General features: G+C 45.4%; 2 protein-coding genes across 4 annotated transcripts in view; both read right to left on the bottom strand.

The window, feature by feature from the left end:
- LOC111246347 (glutamate receptor ionotropic, kainate 2-like) overlaps nt 1-17,862 on the bottom strand; it is a 294,379-nt gene that overhangs the window by 207,460 nt on the left and 69,057 nt on the right. The window lies entirely within an intron of this gene.
- The window catches only part of LOC111246349 (uncharacterized), a 26,797-nt gene continuing 17,528 nt past the window's right edge, over nt 8,594-17,862 (bottom strand). For 2 of the 3 annotated variants that reach the window (XR_002671649.2, XM_086983900.1), the window contains 2 exons: nt 9,536-9,681; nt 8,594-9,432 (listed from right to left, as the gene is read on the bottom strand). Coding sequence is in view for 2 of the 3 variants with exons in the window: in XM_086983900.1 (XP_086840026.1) it covers nt 9,348-9,432; nt 9,536-9,681 (231 nt within the window). In the remaining variant the exon portion in view is untranslated. Of the gene's footprint in view, nt 9,433-9,535; nt 9,682-9,727; nt 17,620-17,862 lie in introns of those variants that run through there. The other variant, XM_086983899.1, reaches the window with a different exon arrangement.

Below are 17,862 nucleotides of genomic sequence, written 5' to 3'. Positions count from 1 at the left end.
TTTTATTGGGTTGCTTTTTTAAGCAAGACATCTTAGAACCGAGGCCGACGACGACGAGGACAAGTCGAGCAGCCCTAGCTGTGTCGTATCGTGACGTGCATGGCTGCTTTAGCAAACTGAAAACTCCCTGTAGAATCCCATATTAGTCTAGTTACCTCCACTGTAGTACGATAGAACTGTACAGAGAGGTCGAATGCGGTAGACGGTGCCAGCCCTTCGGACCTGTGTTAGTTGCCATTAGTTCGATAGAAATTCAATGAATGGTCATACAAACCGTCCACACATTCATCCAAAGTCATTGATTAAATTGTTGAGGCAACATGAAACTAGCCAGCTCAGCTGCAGCCTAAAGACCGGCGCCAGCAAGGACTCGTTACGTTTTATAGAAGTCGATCTGTTGGTCGCTAGGGAAGCTGAATCGTTTGACGTGGATTTGCGTGTGTACGCTTGCCTGGTGTCTCTTCATCGCGCTGAGGGCAATGCGGAAGAATCACCGGCAAAAGTTGGGGTTCCACATTACAAGTCGAAAAATTGTTATTCTTGGCAGGAACAGAACGCAGTAGGCGACGTAAAAATGGCAGCTAGCAGAAATTGAGTGAGGACTCGGCAGCGTCAAACGTCGGCGTGTGATTGGGGTAAACTGAGGCATTAAGCCGAACAATGCCGAAAAGACACGGCAACAGAAGGCAGAGCAAAACAAAAGGACCGAGATGCAATTTACTCGACATGACGGTATTTCGTACTCAAATTGCACATGTTAACCCCAACATAATCGCATGATCTGCGCTGGTTTATGTTGGTACTCGAAATACACGTACTCGTCCATTGTGACGATACTTCATAAATACTATGCAGAAAAACCTACCTATAAGCGCTGCTTTAAAATGATCTAAGATTCAATATCAAACTGAATAACGAGCGTAATTGTCATCGGCAAAGTTCACTTAAATCAGCCAATAATTATTGATTGGAATGGAACCCTTGTCCACGCACGGAGAGGCAGGAAAACTGCAAGTAGCCACTAGGGAAAGCAACGAGATCTTCGCCCAGCTGCTTTACTTGCCCCGACCACTGTCGTTGCCAACGTTTGTTTTAATGAAGCGAGGCCATTTCTAGCGAATCACCAGCGCCACATCAATGAACTTCACTTGGATTAACTAAAAGTGTAATTCCATAGCCGTTCGTGGTCTGGAACGATCAACACATGGTAAGTCTGTTAATGTTATCTCTTCAACGATAAGTAGTTAGCTCGGACGCTGAGTCAAACGGCCGGTTCACGTTCTTTTGAAATAAACATATGCTCAGTAAATAGGGTCGGAATACCTGTATTCATGCAATGCCAATCGTTTTGTCTGCTGAGGATTAAATATTACGTAGCGTTAGATAGTTCCTTCTATTATCTCTTTTATCTTCTCTATTATCGTTATATTCGAGTTCATGTTCAGACTTCGGACAGGAGCATATCGTGGGACAACGGATTAAATTCGCGACACAGACTCTTTGCCTATGGCGAGAATGCAGCCAAGGAAATCTACGATGAAATTTTTCTTTCTAGAAGATTTTAGGCCCATCAAGGCCCATTATCCTGCTTCAAAAATAACCGTAGGTCATTCTCATCATGGTTAAAAACTTGGTAAGAAAGTGCTCTTTAGGCGACAAATGCCATTTCGTCACTCCATCTTTGAAGTCTTCATTTGAGGCAAATGCTTGTAACTGAAACAAGCCAGGACGACAATTTCGCAAAATAGACAACAGCTTTCAACTGGTATACAACGCGTACGGCATATTAGCAGCAAATGCAAAATTAGAAGAAGGGCTTTGCGTACAACTTATTAGGTAACTCAGTGCATAAGCACCGTTGCTACCCAAATACGAATCGGACTTCGATTCTGTTTATAGACAAAGTGGTATGACGAACTCGCTCGCAGCGTCCCCATTTGATCTTTAATGTGAGTCGAATTTTCTGTGGCCATCATTATAGATCACACATTTAGGCGCACTCACCTGAAGTAGAGGAAAGAGCATACGTTTGTTGCTGGTGCATTCTAAGCTGCGTTTGATCTTGAGGGCAGAATCTTCAAAATTATATGATTAACGCGTTCGCTGCAAGTTTTGTCCCGTTTGGTTTGAATGGACCGTTAAATAATTGACTAGGTTCCAACAAGCACGGGTGAAGTACAACTTGTCATTGTGCATTATACAGTATGCACGGGCACATGCGCAAATCAAGTTCGTTAACTCATATGCAAGGCCTAATTATTATATAGTATAATATATAGAAATGAACTTTACTCGCTCAAACATTGTACGTTATTGGTTGCTTGTCTATATTTCAAGAAAATAAATGATTATAATCGACATAAAATTCAAAAATAAGTGTGCAGCCCTCGTATTATGATCGTTAAATTACTATAGCTAGATGTACACATTTATACAAGTTTAAATTTGAAATATAAATCGAACTAAACATGAAAGATAGTTCCGTCCCTTTAATTTAACTTCATAAATCCTTGGTTGGTCGTTCGTTGTGACGTTGCGCAAGCTGCAAGGTCTTCGGTAGCAGCCAGTAGCCGTCTAAGTCCACAGCTGAAGGCCCATCACCCTCAATCACTGCAACGATGGTGATGCAATTACTATGCAAATGAATGGTCAACCAGTAGACACCTATGTAAAAGTCGCATCAAATGCACAAGGGCAAAAACGGAGTGACAAACATTCCGCGATACCAGCTGCCGATTGCCAGTCAGCCACCGAAACGGTTCGACGAGCGTACGCTATGTTTCAGTAAAAATCAGTGTACATTCGTACACGTACAAGATCAACATTCGAATAAACTTTCACCCTAACCGTGTTAGATCAATGCAACCAAAATGCACCACTTTCCCCTGTGTCATCGTCGAACAATTGGCAAAAAGGGCGCCCGTTTTCGAAACATTTTTTTCGAAAACGATGATTTCCTCTGTGACAGATATAGTGGTTGTGCCTATTCGCAGTTTTTCATTCGGTGGCAAAAACCGTATCTACTCCAATAAATCAACGACCATATTAATTACTCGTCTGTTCAGATGGATCTATTCTTCTACAAATAGCTTCACGGAATACTATTGCTCATCTCGCACTAACGAGCGTGCTTTTCAGCGATGCCATTGCTTTACTGGCCGAATTAAATCTGCACGTATCGGGACGCAAGTATCAGTCGACATCACTTGCCGATAGTCCATAAACGCGTCAGTCTCAGACGAATCATCGATCGTTTTTCTTGTTTATTGCCGGAAGCCCTCGATATTATTTGGCTTCTGAGGTTGTGTTAATTAATTGTAGCCAGAAATGTGTCATAAGAAATCATTTTTCGTTTGTCGCTCGCAACAGCGTCAGCGTTCCTCTTAGCCACTTGGGCGTTTTGTACGATTATCTTTGCCGACGGTTCGTCCTGTAGGACCAAGCATTGCGAATGTGGCCTATTAAACTACGTATGTCATATGTCCACAGAATAGTCGTTTATTGTGTTGCTACAATCCAAGTGCTGCGAACCCAGCGTAGAAGCCGCGTTTAGTTCAGACGATTCCACGAAGCTATTTCAACTTGCTTGTTCCTAATTCACCCTCAGTAAATCACACAGTATCAGATAGAATCCGAGGTATTATTGAGTCACCTTTCCACAGCATTCCCAGCACCTGTCGTTTCTTTAAAGACTAGTACGACCAGGAAGGCTGTAAACGCAGCGCTTCAAATGAAGCAAAAGGCAGCGCAAAGCGCTAGAATGCGTGGTCGTTAGACTGCGCAATCCTACACATACTACGGCTATGCATGGCCCTGCACCACACACAACACCCACCTGTACAACATTCGCAGTGAACGAAACAACCAGAGAGTTACTCAGCCGCTGGTCCTCTGCCTTTCGAGCCGACCCCTCTCGCCAGCAACAACTCCGTTTGCGCGTTGACTGGTTTCTGTTCGTCTTGCCCCTGTGCCACCGTCCTGTCTTTTCTGGGCCGCGCAATGTGTCTCCGTCCTTCTCTAGAATCAGCCAGCCCATCATTCTTACTGTGAGTAAACGGGATTTCGTGCTCACTTCAGCCACCAGTGGGCATTCTTCGCTTCCTTAGCGTTTAAATTCCCTTTTGTCGCTCAACAACTATTCGTTCCTTTCCACCTGCTGCTACTCCTACTGCTGGCAAAATGGTTCTATGTACTTACGTATTTGAAACGTGGTAACGGGCTATTCGGCCCACTGCACAGGAAGAACTAGACCGAAGGACGGGGGCAACGGACTGACGAAATAGGGAGAGGAGACGGGGGCGGGCCACGGCACCAACGAATGCAACGGATTGATCGCTGATTGTGGGAATCGGCTGGCTGGTGTAGGTTGGACTTCCGCAGTTGTGTCCCTATATCTACTGGGTTTAGTGCTGGAGGAGGAAGGAAGCGTAGTGACGGTTAAACGAAAGCCATTTGGTCTTGCTCCTGATATGCTTCTTCTGCTTCTTTTCTGTGGGCTGACTGCTACGATGGCATACGAGGCGTTACGAGCATGATGCTGCAACTTACTTTGCAACAGTGAGAATACAAATGCTACACTCGTAATTCAATACGCAGTGGTATATTATAGGGTAAAGTATCAAGGTGTCATTAAAACACTCATCCGGCAAGCTGGCCTCGGGTGCTGCTGAGGGCAAACACCGGGTGGATAGTCAAATGTTCAGCTGTCAACTTAACCGGTCAGGCCTGTATTTTACAGGCAGCCTCCAGATGCAGTGAATGGGGGGCTGACGACTCTGACGTAGACTGGATCGAATCATATCAGCCTGCAGGCACGAGTGACTACAGAAAGAAAAAAGAGGAAGATTTGAAGGATGTTGGCAGATCAACTGCATGGCGAACCAACTGTACCAGATGTGTGGGGGACTAGGGTAAAGTTGTGCAGTGGACTCGGAGCTCACCGCAGGAAAAGTGCTCTTTCGCTTGCACTCTTCTTTCCTGTTTCGTTTCTTCCATGAGCCCACATTGAGAAGAACGCGGCCTCGATCAATGCGGCAAAGCAGACTGGAAGAGCTAAGCGGGAATGGCGAACTGCTAGAAAATCGATGGGTCGGGCGGCGTTGTCAGTGGTTGTCCACTTCAATCCAGTCGATAAACTCAAAGGGGCAACTGGGCTAACTGGAGACTTATTGCCTCCTGGAATCAGATCTGCAAATCATATGAGACTTACAAATGAATGGGCGATAGAGTGTGGGTCTGGCTATGCAGTGAGAGTATTGACTATTGCTAGCTCGACATCGATACTCGAGAAGGAAATGGAGCCGAGCGAATGGAACGAGCCAATACTAACGTGCTTTCAAGCATGGCGAAATACAGCTTAGCGTAACACACAGGTTGTGCATTGCACTGCTTGTGTGTACAAATTAAAGGTGCCTGAAGGCATTTTAAGGGTACGTAGTCAATGCAGTTCCGAGGCGCTGGGGCCTGATAGGCAATTACCCTTACAGTTTTGTATGGTGTACTGGTACACAATTGACTACACCCGTACAACTCCTTAGTAGCAAGCTGCCGTCTGCTCAATGCACGACTGACTAGCCAAACAATAATATTTAAATAAATAGGTTGATTTATTTCCAAATATTTGGTATAAGTGACGTACATAATAATATGTAGAAAAACGAAACAGGCCAATTGATCTGATAGTATAAGGTGATTCGTCAGATCTAGGAAGTTTACAAGTACGCGTGGTTGAAAGATAGAAGTCGCCTGTAAAGCCGAATGTCAGCAAACGTAAATCTAATACATTGTCAAATGATAACACCAATATCAATAACTTTGACGGAAGTTCCTCTATACTATACGGTTTTAGTCGTAAAGTACACCTTCGTTCAAATCATAAATGCGCAACTAGTCCAACAGACACAATGTCGCTCTCTATAATTCAGCCAGCAGCTTGTAGAGGTTGTTTTGTTCGAGTTCGTTTCTTGTCTCCCTAAATCGCCAACTTGTTTGGTGTCTCTGGACATCATTTCTCGTTCGCAACTGACTCCGAGGAAAACATGATGGAAATGTAAACCGCTCTAACGGTGATAACAAACTGGCCTTAGTAGCAGCCACATCAGCAGTTATCGAAGTGACTAGTTCATAGTCGCAATATAAGTAGTAACTTCGTTAGGAAAACGATCAAAGATTGGTCTTCGTCGATATTCGTTTATCGATCCTTCGATTCGCTTTTGATGACGGATAGAGAGAGAGAGCGTGGGAAGAAATAACCAACTAGGTTAGTCAAAAACAGCAGTTTTCCCAACGACTTGGCTATGACGGCCTATTCGAAAGTAACATAGAAAAAAAAAGAGAAAAAGACGCACAAAGAGAAAGATATAATGCAAAGCAAGCTTTAGCAGGCGGCTGACTGGTAAAATTACGTTTTGATTTTGAACGGGCGGCAAGCGAACATTGTGGATGTGAGCATGGGTTTGTCTGTTGTGTGCGTCTGTATATGGCCATCTATACACTTGTGTGTAAACGTTCACGAATGCAAGAACTATCCTGCCATCTTGTTCCCAACGGGACGCCGAGAATCTCATCATGAGAATGACTTTCGGGTTCATCCCACATGTGGACAACCAACCAGTGAATAGAGGATGTAAGAAGCAAGGCTACGATAGATGCGTCTTGCTTCTCCAAGGCAGGCCGAGCGACGATAACTTCGGCCTAAGGCAACGACAGGAAAATATCTGAATAGACTCTCACCCTGTAGCTTGTCCATGCCAGTTAGGAAAGCCGTGCAGATTGGCTTTCGTTTGCGTTTGCCGCTGCTAGCTTCGCTCCGCCTTACCTTTTCCCGAGTGGATCGGTAGGTCCGCGTGTATTGCAGCGCACCGCAACTATTGTATGAACGAACGATTTCGCTAGTCGCTCAAAGACGAGTGGGGACGCTTGGCCGGACTCGGCTTGGCAAAAAAATGGGGCCAGACAAGTGGAGCGCGGCTAGGGAAGACCCCATTGGTATTAGGTAACAGGGTAAGGGAACGTAGAATGTAGGAAGAAGAGTTAACAGAGCAGCAGTGGTAGCGACGGTAAAGGTGGACGGCCTGCTGTTACAACTCTTTTTTGCCCTCGGCACCTTTCCAGCTCAGCATTTTCCTACCAGTAACGGCCGTTTTTTGTACGAGACAAAGCCAACGTGACTGACCATTGCGCTTTGTAGACTTTCAGCTGGGCTTATTTCCTGTCAATTCGATAGTAAACTCTTACACGGGTTTCAGCGAAAGGTACAGCTTTGCAGAAATATTACATGAACCCGTATAGCACTAGTTGAAGTAGGAGTGGCAGAAATGCTGGCAGAACACGAACGAAAGGGAGGAACTGTTCTTGTACTGTATGGTTTCCAGACGGGTGAAATCACGAACGGTGGAACGAGGTCCGGCCACGCTTTAAGGGAACAGCTTCAGTTGTTCAGAAAACACCCAGCCACCATTCAGCAGCGGTGACCACAACAACAATGACGTTTATCGAGTTGCCGGTTTTCCTCAGTGAGGGGGCCCACACGACCGCAGCGGCTTCGAGAACGGCGACGTACCACGAAAGAGGAGAAGAACGAAAAGGAACAATGTTATTGACGCACTCGCTTCCAGGCCGTACGATCCGCGCTGACGCCGTTTTTCGGTTGCGTTATTGCCGGCAAGGACGACGTCGGCGACGGCCAGAGCTAAGGATTGATCCGACGTCGTTCAATGTCATTCCCTTGAAGCACATATCTCTTTCATCTGTCGTTTTCATCATCGAAGGCGATGGCGCCGCTGTCGATGTTATTCCCGAAATTCGCGTTCCCTGCTATGGTACCACTTACCGACTAATGCGAAACGCGGTCATATTTCATACGTACGTACGAAACAGAAAAATAGAGAAACACACAGAGATACCAAACGGAGCTAAAGTCGTCGTACCATTAATCGGTTATTTTATGTTGAATAGGCGCATTTAGACGGGCCCAGTTCTGTCCTAAGAGGGACCAAGGAGGTGGGTGGCGAGAAAGTGGAAGAAGGTTCACCAAAAAGGAGCAGCCCGTGCTGGCTAGCTATGGTTCGTCTTTACTCGTCGACGTTCCCCGTCATTTTTTTCTTTCATCCGCCCTTTTTCGTTCCCTTTCCATCGCTTTCTTTTCTTGTCATTTTCTGTGTGTCGCAGCGCTCGTCGCCGACGCACCTTCTATGACGTAACGGCGAACGGTCTGCTATAGCCACAACCTTCTTGCTTGTCACCGCGTTGCAGTAGATGTCGGTACTGATGCCGTTGGCGTCGCCGCCATCGTTGTCGCACGTGACGCGCATTCCAAAAAAACGCTGTCGATGGAAGAAGCGAGTGCAACCCTAAAAGCCGACACCTGGACGCTGCTGAAGGTGGTGTTCCCGGTGGCTGTGCTGCGGAAACCGTTCACGCTGTTACTAGCCAAGGGAATTGGCAAAGAAAGTCCGACAACATCGCTTGCCACGTAAAAGGCAAATAGGGACATCAGAAACACAACAGATAATAAATAAATGTGACATATACACAGATATAGAACATTTAAAACTTTGCAAAACTCTGTCTGCTTTATTTTGGCGATCGGTAGTGTTCGGCCGGAACTACAAAACCCATTCGAACTACAATAACGTTGCGTCGGCCAGGGGCGTTCGTAAGGAAATACTCGGTGCGGGCGCTGCCCTTTGACTGTTACATTTGTATACTTTATACGTTGCTCACTACGGACGGTAGTAATAAACGTATCGCTTATTGGCTATTTGAGAATATCTCATCGCTGATCACATGTTACTATGGCATTTTATTATCAGCAATGCAAGTGACAGCTAATGCTCGTATATCGTGTTTATTTTTATATTTCTATTATGCAACTTATAGCATCCACTGCTGTCTATGGAACATGGTCAAAGTAAACACAATCACAACTGGTCCGCCATTTGGAGGACTGCTAGTAAATCTGCGTTTTCAAATGACTGTTCCGCGTAGCGGTCAGAAGAATTTCTCTGTCAGAAGAACTGTACGTTCGCAAAATATGCAGAGTCCTCGAGGCGACATGTACATATGGCATTTCGAGCGAACAAAGCGAAGCTGTCGCCAGGCGGCGCAGGCCACATAAAAAACGGGCTGAATCAGAGTAAGCGGTCTGCCTGTAACACACATAGTACTCAGAATATACAAAGGGTGACTCGGTGAATACAGTACAGGGAGGTTATCACTTGTTCCAGCAAAAATGCTTTATGCTCTACGGCGGTTCGTGCGTGTGCAAAATAATCATGCGGAGGCTGATGGAGGCAATGCCGTATTACCGCACGATGCAGGTGCGATTGAACCGTATCCGGAGAGAGTTACAAAGTCAGCACCTTGTCTCCGCCGTCTGTAGCCAATAGAAAGGGGCTGTTGCAGACGTGGGACCGGAAGGCCGCGCTTGTCCTGCAATCCAAATCGATTATCGAATCAACATTTTTCCGAACCTAATTGTGAATGAAGTACGTGATCGGATGAGGGAGAATGAAAGAAGAGAGTACAACGGTACCTTAAGTCATACACGGGCATAGTAGGAATTATGATTGAGCGAGGTTGACTTGATGATTGTTGACCAACATCACCCGGGGGTGGAGTGTAATCGATGCTGACACAACCGTTATATAGCGTTGATTTTGAAACTGAGCGAAACGACGTCTGTAACAATAGATAACAATAGTTATAAACGCTATAGGACCGTTTTGTAAAAACGTTGTTAATTCAACGTTTTGTTGTATCTTTATGGCACTCAAAATTCTATTTTAAGCCAAACTAGCGACGGCTCACAATGATGAAATATGGTAAAAATCAATGCCGAATAGATCATATAAAAACAGAGGTTGTAATCAGGATAACTGCATTAACAAGGCATTAGATCTAAACGGGTAGACATTTCTAGACGCTGTCGATTCTTAGTTTTTAGAAGCTTGGCCGTAATTACTATAATAACAAAAGCAGTAATGTATTGTTATATCTGTACGTGTGTAAAGTTCGAAGCAACAATGGGTCATATGCGCCCAGCCCTCGGCAGACGAATGAGCCATTGCGACTGCAGCTCTGATCACGGACAAATATACGATGACATTCGTTGTTGACCGGACATCGTCCATGGCTCGTTTAGCTCCTGAGTACATTGCTTTATTCGACGAAATAAAGAAATTAAACACTGCCTTGTTTAGACATGGCAAATCTCCTGCCTGCAAAATACCTATCACGTATCTTCGTATCTAAAAATGAAGAACCAGTAGCAGGGCTAATGATCCAGCAGTTTTCCCATTTAATACAAGTCACAAGTCAGTGCTCCGACCACCTTCGCCGCACCGCTAACGACCTTTGGGCAAACAAATCTGACTGATTTATTTTGTGAAGAATACATGAAGACGTGTCCATATCGCCTTGGATGAGGTGTTCTCTGGCGTGCGCAGTGTATGTCTCTGATCAGCCTGTTTCTACCTAAGATACTTCGTTAATCACCTTAAATCGTACTCTAACTACTGAGATAAATCTACCTGGCGAGGAGCTATTAGATAATCGATTCTTTTTGCAATCTCTAATAATAAGCTTTGTTCTCTTTTGTGCAAATTGAATTCGGCCTGGGTTTCCATTACTAACATTATTCTAGCATTAATATGGACTATTGTGTATCTCTCAGCAAGCTTCGACTACTGCAAGTTCGAGTACTTCAGCAATTTTGGTATTTTTTTTTTGTGCATTGTTGCAACAACAATACCTTCGCCATTTAGAATAGGAAACGATGACTCTATTTACTGTAATGTTAGCTGTGTAAGGAACAAGCTTAGAGTAGCAACCATAAGAATACCATGATCCTATAATCATAGCAATAATAATAACAGCCACCAAATAATTCTTGCAAATTGTTTCTATTGTTAGCTTTTCATCCAACCGCAGGTCTTAACAACACATAGTCACGTTGAAGGACCAGTAACCCATTCACTGACCCATCCCCACCCAACCACAGCCCTCTCAAACCGCTTAAGCCGCTGCGAAGCGGCTCCTTTCGATAGCTAACTTCCCGAAGTCCGCAGTCCGTTACTGTCATCCTCCGTTGTAGACTAGGTAGACTCTCGTTGTATTTGTTAGGCTTTCTTAAGAACTCGTCCTAATCAGCGGGGCTGGCACAACCCACCGTCTTTGCCCCCGCAGCTGTAATAGTTGTTGTTGTTGTTGTTGCTGCTGCTGCTTGTGTTCCGATAGCCATTCTCCTGCTCTTCCTAGTCAATTATTGCACGCCGACCCAGCTATCCAACCTACTCTAACATAACAAACAATCCGCATACAAAGATAGATTGAACGGTGAAGAACTTGGCTCATGTGTTCTTGTGGTACTTAGCTCGCCTGAATAACGTCGCTACCAGCCGTGCCACAGTGAGGTCATCCAGGCCTGCTCCCCAGAGCTTATGGCTCGTCAGTAACGAACATACCAGAACCAAATGAAATCAAATATGTCTGTACGGGTGACTGATCAGTCGGTAAATTCAAATTTGGAAGTCGTTACTTAAGCTTTGGCGCGCTAATAACACTGGACGATTAATGTAATAATATAAATGCACAGGCACGTATAGTCATATCGTGTAAAAATCATCTTGCTATGTTACGTGATTAATCATCCGATAATGCCTCGATGCACCGTCATCCGTGACCTTGAAGTTATAACGTAGATACGTATTGGGTACTACTTGCTTAAGTATTACGAGCAGCGGAATCCTCCACCGTACCCGATTTCTGTCTTCTATTTAGCGGTATTATAATTGGTTTTTTTTATAATTATGAAAGCTGCTTTCTTTCGAATTCAAGTTAAATTCGTTTTTTTATCGCGTTATTCTTAAACCTGGTGTCGTTAAGTGCGCATTCGGTTTCTTTCGTAAGCCAACATGATCCACGACTCATTGATTTAAGAGAGCAGTAGAACAAAAAGTCGGCTTTCTCTTTTTGCAGGAGCCATCCCCCAGTTGATACTAGTGATAAATACGCCAATCACGCTAAATCGCGCACGATCTCAGCTGTTTCGCCTTGTTTCCAGCGTGTACGTATTCAGCTCAGCGTGCATTCGATATAACGACATGAGAAAGAAAACAGCACAACGGTTCGGAAGGCACCGTTGTCTACGTAAAACTGTTCTGCATATCTGTTCTATGTATATACTGATGACTTGTGTATTTATCAGCGCCTTCGTCTGCTTTCAAGTAGCACCGCACCGAAGACGTCCGTAATTAAGAAACCGTCTCGCCCTGCTGCAGGCGGCAGAAACTGCTTTTCGTCTGTTTCGTTTACTCTTTTTCTCTCTTTCTCCCTGTTATTATACAGCTGACTGCTGCTGCCGCCGCTGCCGCCGCCGCAGAGTGTTGGAACACCAGAAAAGGAAGACGGTGGTAATGGGCAAGGAGTTTCGAACGGGAAGAGTCAAGCATGCTTATATATTATTATATATTACGCTTATATGTATTTCAATAACATGAGTACACATGCGTACTGGGCAAAGCCATAAAAAGCAGGGTCGTGACCAAATACGAATCTGGGTCCGCTACGGGTGGTCGGCTGATTGCGAGTTGAACAACAACGAGAAAAAACATCGCGGACGACGACGACGACGAAGCACTTACCGTGACGGGAACGAGAGACGCCAGCAAGCGGCACAATAATAAGTCTGCGTCCGCTGCTGTTGTGGCTACATAAGAAGCGCTTAAATGCCAAGAGAAAAACAGAGAAGAAATAGTTTTTTCTGTTTCGGCTTGAACGAGATCTTTGAGCGAAGGGTCTGTGGTACTTTTGTCTGCCAGTCATCTCTGTTTAGTTAGCTGGCTCAGCCATCCCAGTTCTGAGTCGAGCGGCGCGTAGCTCTCGCGGTCCCGCGCGTGCCAGGCCACAACGACCACAACAACAAACCGGCTCTTGACTGCACTAACGGCCGCGGAATTGGGGGTTGCAGCTGTAGTCCGAGCAGTTAATTTAATTCCGAGCTCATACAACTCTTCTCCGCAAGCTAGCCAGCCAGCCAGCCAGCCAGCCGGCCAGCTTGTCAATGCAGTTACGACGTTGCAGCGACTCATGGAGCTGAATATGAAGGAAAAGACGTTGCAGTTGTGGTCCTATGTATGATTACAACGCAGTTAGCCAAACCCGAAGGCCGACAAGTCGGGAGAACTATCATTTAAACAACAACGAGTTAAAGCAGCAAGTTACCGCTGCGCTTCGTGTTTTCGAGATAATAATAGCTGCAGCTGAACTGTAGTCTGTGTTGCAGTAGCAGTAACCCGGGTTGTCCGTTTGTGGCTAGTCAGTTCGACCCGGCATAACGCCTTATTCACGAACGTGTTGATGTCGTTTCGCTGCGGCCACGCGAACAGCTCATAGCTACGGTCGGAAGTCGATGATAAACGTCACTTCCGCTGGTTCAAATGATTCGCCTTTGCGTTCCTCGTTTAAGTCTGTAGTTAGTGCGATTGGGTTTGCAACAGTCTAGCTATATGTGTCACAAGTCTCAAGCCATTGGCGCGGGTAAAAGAGGAGCCGTAAACAAGAGAGGAGCATGTGGAACAGCTTTACGGCGAAGAAAATCCGTAAGTACTGGTTACTATGGGTGTCTAAACGGAGGCAACCAACAGAGGTTAGCAACAAATGCAATCTTCTTTAGATCTTCCTCTCTATCTACTCAATTTTCCTTTTGCTGAGCCCCCACTTTTCTCCAGCTCTGGCGTCGACGAATGTTTGAAGCATTAAGGACCGTTAGATAATGGGGGACCGAGATACGATTAGGGCGCAAAGCCAGTTTCGTTTCACAGCCGATCTCTTTTTGGTCCCCGATTTCGTCCCAGTGGGTTGCGTTAATCGGATGGCAGGAATGCCGACGTCTAGCGGCGTCAGGCCATCTGGGGCCCACTGTTTGTCTAGCCCTGATCCTGAAGCGTCCTTAGATTTTGCACTTGCTTATGTTTCCAGAGGACGCATCCTCCTGTTACTGTTGGCAGGAATAATACGGCAAGAGGCTGCAAATAGTCGGATTTCGACTTTTGCAAAGCTTGGTCGCGGAATACCCACATAGATTTGTACGTGGATCTTATTCAAATGTCTCCTTTCCTAGTCCGTGTAACCGACGTGTATAGTAATATTGCAGGAACTGAACCCTGCATTGTATCTATCTAATACTATCAGCTATATTTATTAACAGTACGAAACAGTAAAAAATTAACAGTACGAGTAGCGACAACCGAAGTAGTTATAACAGCCTTTTCGTTTCGTCTTACGCATGCCGGGTAGTCGAAGTAGCTAAGCAAAGTGGTATGCCAATGAAATAAAAAAAAAAGTAGGAGAGAGTGCGCTGAACACATCTGGAAACAGGTTAGCTTATTGCTTCCGGCAGGGCCAATAATAACAAACTTATAGCAGAATGAATCGCTGAATGGGTAGGCAAACAGACAACGTTTCAATGGCTTGAATATTGTTTGTCATGTTGCGCTTGATTGATTGATTGATTGGTTGGTTGGTTGGTTGATGAACAAGGCGCCATACGCTTCCAACGACACTTAACTGATTAGCGCATTGTTTGCAAGCCTCTGAAGAGAAATATGCGCTTATCAATTATTGGCCCAAACTACAGGCTCTCGCTGCATGGCTGTTGACGCTGTTTTTACCGCTTGACCTCAGAGACGCTTGGCTCAAGAGCATCTAATACACAGAAAGTCATGTAGTCGATATGATGGCATTGATGAATAGTAGTGGCAGAAATGCCAGCAGTCGTAATAACAAAAACATACAGCAGTAGTTTTAAAAAGGAAGTAATCATAGGGTACGTAACACATAGTAGAGAATGCAACGTGTTGCTATTCAATAGCCTGAAGGGCTCACAGCTGGTAGGCGGGCAGATAGCAGACAGAGATGTTCCTGCTGCCTTTTCACTGCTACAATCAGCATCTGTGTAGCCATCTAACGCCGCTTGCCCATTCTTCATTCCGAATGGCTTGTTCCTCTATCCATCCCCCCTGCATCCAAAGATCATATCGTAGCGGCCAGCTGGAATAGCAAATGACTTGTTCGTCACACCTGCTACTGTCGCTACGCAAAAACCAACTAACCGCTAGACTACAGTATAAGTGAATGTCAATATTTGTGACGGACAGAAAATGAATGCCTTTAATCGTCTCGTGCTTGACAACGTTCGTTGATGTTGACTTTCCATGCCATTCACTGAGTCGTTGGTTATTCGAAGCATTGCCACCGAAACGTCAGGGCTGGGCTAGACCCTAACCCTTTGTAGAAGTGTATGGTAATCTAGGAACACGATGACGTATGGCAGAGCAATTTTTTCATGAACAAGGGCCGGCTGCGTCTCAATGATGGTAGTAGTGAATGAGTTGACTCTTCGTCTCTTACGAGCGATGGGATAAGCTTCTACAACAACGTCAGCGCAATCTACTCAGCGCAAAAAGTAGTAAGGAGGGAAAGGTTGGTAAAGGACGGGCTTGCCAACCGTACCACCCGAATCATAGGTACAAGCGAACGATTAATCTTGCTCATATAACAGCACCCTACATTTGTCGTATTTCGTCGTACACACCAGCCGGAAGTGTAGAACGGAGGAAAGGAAAGGACTCCATCTGAGTGGGTCAGAGGTAAGTGAGGCAAGGGCGGAAAGGTTGGGAACCGGCGAAGCGGCCTTCTATGGGTATAATGCATTGCTGTGCAGGCGCAGACATCCTCCACCCAACTCGTTAGCAACACGCGGCGGTTATCGGTTGATCACTCCGCGAAGCCACTATAGAACAAGGCTGAGTCACTTATTACAACAAACACACGCAATGGACGATGGGGCGAAGGTCAGCCACATAGAAAGAAAGTGGGCAGAAGGAATGACAACCTGAGGCAGCACCAGCAGCAGCAGCAGCAATCTAGGGAGAGTTGAATTGTAGAACACCACGGCTCAGATTGACTCATGTTGTATATACAATACTAGGAATAGTGCTAGCAGTAATAGCTTCCCTGTCGTCGTAGCTTTGATCGTCTGTCCGACCTCCGGTGGCCACCCCATAGATCAACTAGCCAGCCTTGCCTTTTTCACGCCGTCACCTGTTTTCGCCAATCTGTGCCCTGAATGATGCGGAATATGGCGCGGAGTTACCTTTCGATGTATGCTGGGTGTATGTTCATATAAATTGGACAGTGTATGTTTGTGTCTCCATTTAGTTGGTTAAATAAGCCATGTCGCAACGCCGCCTCGTTGGATTGGGCGGTGATCTGTTGGTGAAGTAAAAATCTCCACTTCAGTCTGCGCTTTTCCGCTCCATAAAGTATGATTTTCGGCAAGCCGTTGTGCTGAGAGGCTTCTACCTCGAATGACTTGGTGAGCACAAAGAGTATTCTCGGTTTGAGGAGGAGGCGAGGGTAACGTCTCGCCGGTGGGCCGTTTCTGTAAGTATAGCCGGACGTGGCAGCAGAGCATCGCGTTTAAAAGTAACCCAACGCGCCAATATTTTTGGTAATTTGAGGCCGAGGCCTGTCGTTGGTTGCTTAATGACAGCACCGACTTGAAGGTCTTTCGACTTAGAAAGTAATACATTTTCAGGCTCAAGCACAGACACACAGGCACATTTAGTGAAATGCGGCCAGACAGCTATAAAATGGTACACCAATACTAGCATCAAGAAAAAATGCAGCAGCCGCCGCCATATTTTGCCCCATTCAAACAGTGACCGCGCAATGATGTCGACGTTCGATCGTTCGCCTCAGTAACTGAGATTTAGCTTCACTGAATATAAGCCGCACTATCGTACCACTTGAGAACTACACCGTGCGCCTGTTCGACTTACACAGGCGGCATATGATTTGGGCCCATGTAATGTTCCATCAGATGCTGGTGTATAACATACTGACAATGGAATGACAAGCCTGGTATGAAGAAGACGCTTTGGCAGGTATAAGGCGATGCGGTCCTACATCGGATGTAAGTACGAAGCCAGTGGCTTTTACACGGTAAAACCTGTGCTTGCACCGTCAAGCTTCAGCTTGATAAAAAGGCGTCTGCCCCTTGTTCTGGCCGAATACTTGGCCTTATCAATTTGTCTCAACAGTTTTTCGGACGAGTTTTTATATCCGAGAGCAAACAGATAGCCCTTTCCTAGCAGTGTGTATTCCTCTCAAATCAAGTTCGAGATGAACATAAGAGAATTTACATTGTTTTTCGTTACGAATTTCATTGTTGCTACCGACTAGCGCGACGCTTGAACGAACTAACAATAATGCTTTCGTCATCGAAAGTTACACAGGTACAGGTGTTTACGAATATCTACGAAATAACACTAGGTGCCAAATCGTGTATATTCTAATAGATAGGTGGCACTACAACTTTTCTACGATGCCCTCCTTTCGTGGAGGAGCCTATGAAAGTACTTCGCTTTATTAGACAGAGCTCTAAATTCAGTTCTTAGTTACAATGGCGATACGATTTTTGACAAAGAAAGTGGATTGCGGTTCTGGCGGTGGTAGTAAGAGGTGTAGCTGTTGCCGTATCTACTCTTAAAATTTCAATTTTTGTCGGACGGAAAAATCGATACCCAGCAGAACGTCAGGTTTTGTTCGGCGTAACTGAAAAACATAGAGAGACAAATAGAGAAGCTGCTGAGAATAAAGAACTTATGCTCATCATTGATTTAGTGGAATCAGACTGTCCATATTCGTATGAGCACGTCGCATCACATCGACCATGCGACGCTTACTGCAGGTGGGTATATGGCGTGCAGATCTTTGGATAAGTTGCTTAAAGCACTGTACTAGGAAAAAATGGTGGATTTCATATGTACCTTATCAGGTAAGATTGATGAAATAACA

Source organism: Varroa destructor, unplaced genomic scaffold (assembly GCF_002443255.2).
Source record: "Varroa destructor unplaced genomic scaffold, Vdes_3.0 BEIS01000003.1, whole genome shotgun sequence".
In the NCBI taxonomy this organism is placed as follows: Eukaryota; Metazoa; Arthropoda; class Arachnida; order Mesostigmata; family Varroidae; genus Varroa; species Varroa destructor.
This window is presented reverse-complemented; position numbering and strand designations above follow the sequence as displayed.